This window comes from Bidens hawaiensis, unplaced genomic scaffold, assembly GCF_021521415.1.
Source record: "Bidens hawaiensis isolate Kalapana, Puna unplaced genomic scaffold, B.hawaiensis_p1.1 tig00019341_1, whole genome shotgun sequence".
In the NCBI taxonomy this organism is placed as follows: domain Eukaryota; kingdom Viridiplantae; phylum Streptophyta; class Magnoliopsida; order Asterales; family Asteraceae; genus Bidens; species Bidens hawaiensis.
The window spans coordinates 458,909-469,912 of NW_027492936.1; the positions used below are offsets into that span (position 1 = coordinate 458,909).

Here is an 11,004-nt window from a genome sequence, read left to right on the forward strand (position 1 = left end):
ACAATATTTGTTAGCAGACAACCACCATTCATATGATAAAACAAAAACAAACATGTGAGCTTCTTGTAAGTAATGTTGGAAATTTAGTGTAATAATTATTGTAATATAATTATTATTACTAAATGTAATTATATGAATGGAAATCAATAAGTTGCAAGAGTTACTTGAATTATTAAAGCCTCATAAGTATTGCATTCAAATTCAACTTAACACTTAGAGTTAATGGTGTATTAACTCAAGGCTTTTGGTTGGGACATGACTCATGTATATATATTACCATAGGCCTTGGATTTAGTAGAGAGAAAAATTGTTCATGCAATCTCACACACAACCAAAAGTATTTCCCAACTTTTCGATCTTGCGCGCTCTTGTTTCAGGTATAGTTCAGGTGTTTGGCTAATCCTGACAGTACAATCTGCTTAGGCTGTTGTACCCAGGGAGACAGACGGGTTCACCTGGGTGGCTCAAAAATCTGTTTTAAGGGAAACGTGTTTTACGCGTGCCTTAGTCATCTTGTTTCTCGTATTGTTATTTCTTTCAAATCTTTTTGTAATCTAGTTTATGTATTGTAATTTTTCATTTCTTGTTCGTGTATTGTAATATGGATTATTGTTAATAAAATTTCCATTTTTATAGTATATTTTATGAACGGGTTCCTACAAGTAAAACGAACAATCCTGACCAACGGACAATATTATATGATACGAATGTTTATAATTAAGCTCAATACATTGGTGGGTCGTCATAAAAACATGAGTATATTACACCGGATTCAAAAAGAGTTTAGTGGATTTTCTCATTATAACACTTATTTTAATCTCAACATGTACATATATATTTAATAACACACAAGTGTTGACAACTAAATCATACACCCATTAAATATAATCTTAAATTTACGCTAATATCCACCAGTAACTCAACTCTTAATCACTTTGAAAGTACACGGTATACCTTTACTACAATATTCTAGACTGCAAGCCCTTTCATTAATAATACACAAATAAATGAGCCAGGCACTCACTTCATGAACTCCATATTGTCTTCTACATAAATATCCAACGTTGACCATATATCTTGGGAAAAAGATTCAGAAATGAAATCTTTGACAAAATTAAAAGGTGACAAGAAGTTATCGCCTGATGGCCTGATATCATCATATGTTACAAAGGGCTCGGTCCAGAAATCACCAAACGCTCTTTCATCGTCTAGTGTTCGTTGACTCGAGCCACATGCTTCTTTGACAAGATTTTCTTTAAGGTTAGCCTGATGAACATCGGGGTCAACGGTTCCAACATGTTCACTTCCAAAGACACTTTGGTCACCCTGAACTCGTTTCTTCAAATGTGTGTTCCAACGGTTTTTTATCTCATTGTCACTTCTTCCCGGTAACTTTGCAGCCATAGTAGACCATCTGTCCATAAAAAGACCAAATTTCTATTAGAAACATAATTTTAAGTGTTTGTGTTATGCACATATATATATAAATAAGGAGAACGATTAAAAGGTTATTTGAACATACTTGTTGCCTAGCTTGTTATGTAAATCAATAACCAGATCATCTTCTTGCTTTGAAAAATTACCATGTTTCATGTTTGGACGGAGATAATTCATCCATCTCAACCTACAACTTTTACCACATCTGGACACACCTAAACAGAAAACATTAAAGAACAATATTAACAGATGTAACTAGGATATTAAGTGATTATTGGACATGCATGTGCATATAATAATATATATATATACCAGCAAACTTTGGGAGTAAACTCCAGTTCCAATGGCCATATCTCTGGATGTATGTTCTTAACTTGTCGTCTTCATCTTCACTCCACGCACCTTTCTTTATTCCATTTTTGTCATACCATGATGCCTTCACCATCTTTTCAATAATTAGCCTCTCAACACACTAGCTAATTTAGATATCATCACCAACTACACTTATATATACTTAATATCATCTAATTGTAATCCATATATATAGGGCCAAGTCAACATTGGGATTTTGACTTATGACACTGATCATTTATTGTTCTTTTGGGGCGTTGAGGTTTTTTTTTTGTCAAACTTCTGGCAGTTTTGGATTTTTAAAATGATTTTAAGTAATAAAAGAATTATATAAAATATCATTGAATTGTCAATAAATTAAAAATTCTTAACCATGCTTGTTTCAACAGTTGAAACAAATTCCCGGTTTTGGGTAGATGCTTCGTGAGTATCGGGTAAAGAAGGAGAGACTTATTTCTCGTTCAAGTCCGTCTTATTAGATGTTACCGTGACATTATCTCTCTAACGAATCATGAGAAGGTTGTGATTACATAAAATGTGTTAAGAGTGTCCACGGGCTTGAAGCCCCGTGAACACTCAAGTTGGGGCTAAAATCACAAGTATAAGGATTCAGTGTATGTAGTATCCATAGAATGATGCATTTCTTATAATCAGGGCCGTCCCTGAGAACGCGTTAGCCTTCGTAGACCCTGTGCAAGTAAAAAAATGGGCCCTAAGATGAACTCACACACACACACACACACTCTATACTATATACTCCATTCGTCCCATTAAAAGTGTCAATGTTTGAAAAACATAAAGTTCAAGGTAGATTAAATAATTACCTTTTTTGCTTATCAAATGACAATAATGTCCTTGAAAATTGGGTCAATTAATATTGTTTATTAGTGTTAGTTGTGTGTGTTTAAGGACAAACTTGAAAATTTGCAAATAAATTTTAAAAGTAAACATTTGCAATGGGACAAACAAAAAAGAAAATATTGACACTTTTAGTGGGATGGAGGGAGTAATAAATATAACCTTCTAATTAAGTGAAACATGCATGTCACACCATGGTAATTCTTACAAATTTCCCCTCACCTTTCTCATCTATCTACTCTAATAAAAGACTACCTATTCTTGCCACTTGTCACTCTCTTAGCCATCCTCACCCTTTTTCAACCAATTTCAATATATGATCCTTATCTTTTAAGTCATTTTAATGTATGAACTCAGTATTTTTATTAAATGTAAATCCTAACCGATTCATTCATTAACATTAACGGTGAAATAATAAAATAAGGAAATATCAAAACCGAAGTTGCAGGCCTGTTAAAATAAATTTTTAAAATCACGGGTAATTGCAAATTAAATAAAATAAAGATGCATCATTGTCGAATGATTTGGATTTGTATGGTAAACTACAAATTGTTTTTAAACTGTGATTCGAGCAGCAATGCATAATTTTTTACATAAGATTGGTTTCAAATTTGGATTTAAAATTTTCTCTTATGCGATTCATTATTTTAATTAAATGTAAATCCTATCTAACTCATTTATAAACATTAATGATGAAATAATAAAATAAGAAAATTCAAAATTGAAGTTGCATGCCTGTTAAAATAAATTTTTAAAAGTCATAGGTAATTGCAAATTAAAGAAAATAAAGGTACATCATTGTCGAAAAATTTGGATTTGTATGGAAAACTACAAATTGTTTTTAAACTGTGATTCGAACAGCAATGCATAGTTTTTTTTACATAAGATTGGTTTCAAATTTGGATTTAAAACTTTCTCATATGCATTTGAACTCAGGAAAATATGTATTTTCTTAATTTTCTCCAAACATTTTGTATAAATATTGCATATATATATATATATATATATATATATATATATATATATATATCTTGAACATTATATTTATAATCCATATGTATAATGATTTACTATATCAACTATTTGTCATTTATTTATATGACATTTTTGTGTAGTATAAAGGGTTTTAGCAATAAGAATATCAATATTTAGTTTTTAATATTTTCTTCCATATCTCATCCAAAATGTTTCAGAAATGTATACTTTATGGCTTGATTTATATATTTTTTATACATTTAAATATATTTTAAATTTAAAATGCCTTATAGGACAATTTACTTAATTAAAGCATTCAAAATGTTAAACCAAAAAATCTGTTTCAATCCCATTTCACTATTTTCGCTTTACAAAAATCATTCAAGATATTGAAACTAAGAATATCGTTTTTATCAATTATTTACATAATTTCAATATTATATTAACTTATTAATTTTATTTTTATACAAATAAAACGAATTGAGGTTATGTTAGTTTTACCTGTTGGTTAGTACATAATTAAAGTGTTTATTATGGTTTATATTCAAAATAATAAAGATATTCACGATTTAAAAAAAAACTATAGTTGTAACATTTATTATTATAATATGTTATAAAAATTTATTAAGATTCACATCTTAATTATAATGTAACTTAATTAAAATATTTACTTAGGCATATGATAAACCTATGTTGACGTTGTGATTGATTTGGGATTTATTTTATCGTTATCATTTGATTAAAATAAACAGACTTGTCTTTCGTTTAATTTACTCGTTTTTCTTAATTAGTTTCTAATAATAGTTTAAATTTAGTATTTTAATAAATCTCCCCTTAAAACAAATACAAATAAATAGTCGTGTCAGTATTAGTTGAGTCTAATTAGCTACTTTACGTAATTTAAAGAGTCTCGTGGGTTCTCTATGCGGACTTACTTAGCTGTACTAGAGTCGACCGGTTCACTTGCTAATTAGTAGTTTTAGTTAAGTTAAGAGTCTAGAATTTATTACTTAGTGTCTAGATTAGCGTTTATTTAGTTAATAAATTAGTAACTACTTTTAGCACATCAATCCATAATTGGCAAACGTTGCCGGTCTGCCTAACCACTTACTAATGTTGCGTGCTACAGCCGCTATTACTAACTGGAAGCCAAATTCTCAAAATTCCTATTCTATTCAAGTAATTGGGTCATTAATAAAAGGAATATAACATCGAAAAGACTAATTACACTACCTTTGCTTATTTAACATATCTTTTCTGTAACAACTCCTCACACGCTCTCAAGTCTATACTTGAGAAAGAAAAGCTGAATGGCACCAACTTTCTCGATTGGAACCGCAATTTGAGACTTGTTCTCAAAATGGTAAAGAAGCTCTACGTTCTTGATGGACCAGTTCCGGATGAGCCTGAAAACGGTACAACTACTGCTAGAAAAGCTCTTGAAAAGCACAATGAGGATGCCAATGAGGTAGCCTACATTATGTTATCCACCATGTCTTCTGAACTCACTAAGAACTTGGATGACATTTGTGCCCATGAGATGCTTAAGCAACTCAAGGGCATGTTCTAGAAACAAGCTCGACAAGAGCGTGATGACACCATGAAGCAGCTCTAAGCTATAAAATGGAACAAGAATCCTCTGTTAGTGTGCATACTGTGAAGATGAAAGGGTACATTGACCAGTTGAACAAACTTGATTATCCCTTGTCGGATGATTTGGCAGCGGATTTCATCTTGAATGCTCTCCCCAGCTTCTACGACCAGTTCGTAATGAATTTTAATATGAATGACTGGGTGAAGACAGTGCCGAAGCTTCATGGGATACTCAAGATGACTGAGATGAATATTCCAAATAAAACAAATCAAGTTCTTTAATGGTTAAATTTGCTGGTGTCAAGAAGTATAGCCCCAATAACCGGGGTTATAAAAACAAGGGCAAGAAGAAGGCTACTATTGATGACAAGCATGCCACCAACATTAACAAACAAGTTGCAAAAACACCACCGCTTCCTCCTGAAGAGTGCCAGTGCTTCAAATGCAACAAGATGGGGGCACTGGAGGCGTAACTGGACCGACTATCTAGCCGAGCTGATGAAGCATAGGGCCAATGGTGAAGGCTCCGCTAAAGGTATTTCTGTTTAAGATATTGAACTTTTCATTGTTTCCAGCAACACATGGGTATTTGATACCGGATGTGGTCACCACATCATTAATGTCTTGTAGGAACCTGAAAACTGGAAGAAACTAAAACAAGAAGACATGGAGCTCATTGTTGGTGATGGGAAGAGAGTCTCATTTCTTGCAACTGGTACATAACGTTTTGCATGCCAATATGGCCTTATAGTTACTTTAAATAACTGTTTTTTTGCACCTGGTTTGATCAGAAACATTATCTCAATTTCATTACTTAGTGAACAAGGATTTAAGTACGCTTTTAATGGTATTGCTGTTTCTGCCTCCTTGAATGATTTCTTTTATTTTGATGCTAAACCTAAAAATGGTATTAATAAGATTGATGTTCATACAGAGAATAACGTATATAATATTTCTAAACGTATTAGATGTGGCATCAATGATACTTTTCTATGGCGTTGCCGACTTGGCCACATAAGTAAGGCACGAGTTATGAGACTCCAATCTGAAGGGATTCTTGAACTCACTGGGCCAGACTCATTTAACGACTGTGAATCTTGCTTAGCTGGCAAACTCGGAAAGGACTCCTTTAGTCATGTTAGTGAACGAGCCAAGGATCTGCTAGGAATCACACATACTGATGTTTGTGGTCCTTCAGAACCATGTCTAGAAATCATGAAAGATACTTCGCTACTTTTATTGACGATCACAGTTGATATGCTTATGTTTATCTTATGAAACATAAGCATAAAACTTTGAAAGGTTCAAACAAAGTATAAAACCAACTCAATAAAACGATTAAAACACTTCAATCAGATTGAGGTGGAGAATATCTCAGCTCAGAATTCATTAGTCATCTAAACGAGCGTGGAATTGTTTCACAGCTCACTCCACCCGGCACAACCCGGCATAATGGCATGAGCGAGAGAAGAAATCGAATCTTGCTAAACATGGTCTGATCGATGATGTATAGACCTAACTTGCCTCACTCCTTTTGGAGCTTTGCTTTTATGGTCGTCGCCCGCATTGTCAATATGGCTCTGACTAAGAAGGTAAACAAAACCGCATATGAGATATGGCATGGGTCTAAACCCAAAATTTCTTACCTAAGAGTATGGGGAAAGTGATGCATATGTCACCAATGATTCTGATGATAAGCTTGATCCTCACGCGTAAAGGTTTTTTTTGTCAAATACTACAATAATAGCGGACATTATTTTTACCATCATGATACATATATGATTTCTATCAAAAGGAAGGGCTACTTCCTTGAGAAAGAAATTCTCGAACGAGGAACTGGAAATAATATTGTCGATCTTGAAGAAATTATAGAACCACAAATAACCACTGAGGAAGTCGGAACCTCTAATCAACAAGTTGATGTTGCTAATAAATCAGACACAAGCACAAGCGTTCGCAGAAGTAATAGGATTTGCAAAGAACCTAATAGATACCTATGGCATCTAGATGGTATCGAAGTCCTATTAGTAGCTGAGTTTAATGATGAACATGCTAACTACAAATATGCTATATTAGATTTGGAATATGAGAAATGGCAAAGCCATGGGTGCCAGATGCAATTTATGCGTGACAATCAAGTCTGGGACTTGGTTGAGCTACCCCAAATGCTGGGCAGTATGATTAAGTGGATTTCAAGAGAAAAACTGACATGGGTAGAGATGTACAGACCTGTAAAGCACGACAAGTTGTGAAAGCTCAAACCCAAGGTATTTACTATGATGAGACCTTTTCGCCCGTTGCTATAATCAAGTCGATCATGATATTGTTAGCCATGGCCGAATACTATGACTACGAGATATGGCAAATGAATGTCAAAACTGATTTTCTTAATGGACACCTTTCTAAAGATCACATATGGTTCAGCCCGAAGGTTTTGTCGATCCTAAATATCCTAATAGGGTGTGCAAACTAAATAAGTCCATTTATGGACTTAAACATGCATCTAGCAGCTAGAATTTTCGACTCTGTCATGTTAGTTGGAGTGAAAAAGTTTGAAGATACCATGATAAGCATGCGAGGCTAAACCACCCGTGATCTTCTCTGGGTGTAGGGTTTGTAATATGAACACTTGTTTTTCTAGTTTTCTCCATCATATTTTTGACCGACCAAACGATGTCGATCAAAATGGCGTCGTTGCTGGGGAATATGTGTGCTAACTTTTAGTTATTTTTTTAAATTTATAAAAAAACCCAAAAATTTAAGAATTTGTTTTTCTACCTAGTTTAGTTTTATTCAGTTTGTTCAGGTTTCGCGTTTTTCTTGTTTGTTTTGTGCAAGTAACCTTTACGTTGCATGCACCATACAATACATTTGGGAAAGTCATCACCATTACTATTTGATCCAGAAATTGAAAAAAAAAACAACCCGCCAAAACCAAGTATTACATCGAACCAAAGTTTCAGAACCACCTAAATCACTAGTCAGCTAGATGGAAAATTTAGGAAAGGCAGAAAAACAGCTGAAAACAGTTACTTCAGACCAAACTTCACCCACTGTAAACCAACCAGCTAGCCTGCCACCACAAACATCAAATATTCAAGTCTTTCCTAGTCTGGAACACTTAAGAGCACAAGAAGGTCTTACCTCCAACCAGAATCAATTCTACATACAAAACCTTAACCCGAAACTTGTTACCCAAAACCTTTCACCATATGTAAAAATCATCCCAGATGATGTTCCACTTGATCAATCAACCTGACAATAACAACCCCCAGCTCAACAGGCATAACCAATTTTTAAAGAGGGAGTAGTTCAAGAGGAATTTCAGGATGAGTTTGAAGGATTTGGATACGGGGATAACTGGGTGAACCATTAGTTAACAAGGGTACATAACCGACTAGCTAACAATATCAACCACAATATTACCAACCGTTTCCCATAAACCAAATATACCCAAATAACCATGTAACCCCAATTACGCAAAATCCACAATATCAACCCATACCACAATCCTACCTCAACAACATCAGCCAGTAAATGCACCCCTACGGCCTAGACACGTTACCGAACAATTCCACAAGACATAATTCCTCGGACATTTGATAGAGGTGCGATATGGGGGGTTGAAAGTCGCTTCAAGTATGCCATTATTCATAACCCATCTGCAATAGTCATTCCATTGCAACAGGTCAGTCTTTTGAGGAGAGGTCGTGGTCTATTCAGAGTTTACCAAAGTATCATGGGTTGGCGACTGAAGAACCATACTTGCATCTTGGGTCTTATGATGCAAGGTGAAACACCATTGGGGGGCAAGGATTCCACACAGATGATGTTAAGTTGGTCCTATTCCAGTTCACCTTAGAATACAAGGCTTTTATATGGTTCCAAGCTCTACCATCCACCTCTATTCTGACATGGTTGGACATGCAGCAGCAGCAGTTCCTAGATGAATTTTACACACCTCAGAGGACTATCGAATCACGAAAGAATATTAGAAATTTCTTGCATTTACCAGGTGAGTTATTTCATGATGCTTTAACTAGATTTCAATTAATGTTAAGCAATTATCCTCATCATGGTATTTGTTTAGGGGAATTAATTAACTCTTTTTCTGAGGGATTGACATCTGAGGATGCCAATGGGTTGGATTCCATCTCGAATGAAACTTTTGGTACTAACGATAAATAGGTACATTGGGAGTATTTGGAAAGGAGAACGGTAACATAAAAAAGTAAAGCTCGGTCCCAGAGGTGGTTGAGGCATCCAACGATTAAAGCGGTAAGTGAGGGTAGTTTGGGTGAGAATGATAGGTTGACTAGGGTAGAACAACAGTTAGCTCATTTAGGAAATAGGGGTCAAAAAATCAGGTGTATGATGTATTTGGGCATTGTGGGGAGTTAACATATAGTAGATAATTGCCCTGCATAGTTGGTAGGCATGAAGAGGTGAATCAGGTTCAAGGGGGTAGTAGGTATTATGGTAATATGAATTCAAATATTTACAACCCAGGGCTTAGGAACCACCCAAACTTTAGTTATGGGAACCCGAATAATCAAATTAACCCTAGTTTTCAAGGTAATGGGCAGATGAGCTGTAACTAGTATTATCAAAACTGCCAGCAAAACTATCAGTAGGGTAATTATCAAAGGGGTTCTTCAAGTGCTAGTGGGGGAAATGAGATAATGAAATTACAGAAGGAAATTCAGAAGGATCTGCAATACATAAAGCTCAGTAATAAGGTGCATGCCAAAACTATTCAAGCGTTGTCTACACAAGTGGATCAACTAGTTAGTGATGTGGCGGAATTGAAGAAGGGAGAAGGGAGTGAAAATTTAAAAAAAATGCTCCGTTAGTGCACATGTAATTGTTGAAGGTGGGGAAGATACTGAGACAGAAGAGGATGTAGATATGGAAGCTGACGGGTGGATCATGGAACCACCCTTAAATGTAGTAATTTCAGTTAAATCATGTGCGTTTATGTTTAATTTTAAGGACTTGGATTACTACACTATATCATGAGATTGTAGGTTTAAAGAGGAAAAGGACGAAACAACAAGATCATAAGCGAAGACGGTGAAGGAAACAGAGATAGAACGAGGAAATTATGAAGAAAATAAGAAACTTGAACTAGCTCCACCATGGCCCACGGTGCAGACCGTGGACCACGGTTCACCTGAAGAAATTCTGACAGATTACACCGTACCGTGGAAGAAGGTCAGGACCGTGGCCTGGACCGTGGCCCACGGTCCGCTCGTAACAGCTGATTGATTTGGCTTTAATTGGCCGTTTTGGCTGACCTTTTCATGTGCTTTTTGATCAAGAAACTTGAGAGGACGAATTGTTGGGAGTGAAGAACAATATTGGTGATTGGTAATCATTGTTAGGTGTATTTTAATTCATTCGATGTTGCATACAATTGATATTATGATGATTTCTCAAACCATGAGTGGCTAATTCCTCTTGGTGATCATCTTGGATGTAGGGTTAATTGATACACTTGATATGCTATGATTTCTAGAATAATAACTTTGCAATGGTTGTCTAGTTATTATGATGTTTGATTAATTGATTGTAACTTGTTGCTTGTATTTGATCATAACCTAAACCATACGTTCTTGGTGCCAATGGCAGTCGGGATATCATGGGAGGAATTAGGGTTGAATATTAGTTAATTGATTATCGGGTAACAACCTTGCGTTTTATTAATCCAAGTACTTAGTTCCCTTTTATCACAAACAAGTAATCAAACATGAACTATGTCTATGTGGTTCTTTCTAGTGAGCATAAACA

The 11,004-nt window shown here is 35.0% G+C and overlaps 1 protein-coding gene across 1 annotated transcript; it reads right to left on the reverse strand.

The window, feature by feature from the left end:
• Positions 1–966: 966 nt before the first annotated feature.
• LOC143558160 (transcription factor MYB58-like) lies at positions 967–1,882 on the reverse strand. The gene is made up of 3 exons (XM_077047056.1): positions 1,750–1,882; positions 1,523–1,652; positions 967–1,414 (listed from the first exon to the last, which is right to left on the reverse strand). The coding sequence occupies exons 1-3, from the start codon at positions 1,880–1,882 to the stop codon at positions 1,021–1,023; spliced, it is 657 nt and encodes a 218-aa protein (XP_076903171.1). The 3' UTR covers positions 967–1,020.
• Between the last annotated feature and the right edge of the window lie 9,122 nt (positions 1,883–11,004).

Coding starts and splice junctions, on each gene's coding strand:
- LOC143558160 (XM_077047056.1), bottom strand. CDS start 1,882: ATGGTGAAGGCATCATGGTATGACAAAAATGGAATAAAGAAAGGTGCG. Junction 1,653..1,749: donor TTTACTCCCAAAGTTTGCTG/GTATATATATAT, acceptor TTTTCTGTTTAG/GTGTGTCCAGATGTGGTAAA. Junction 1,415..1,522: donor CATAACAAGCTAGGCAACAA/GTATGTTCAAAT, acceptor TTTTATGGACAG/ATGGTCTACTATGGCTGCAA.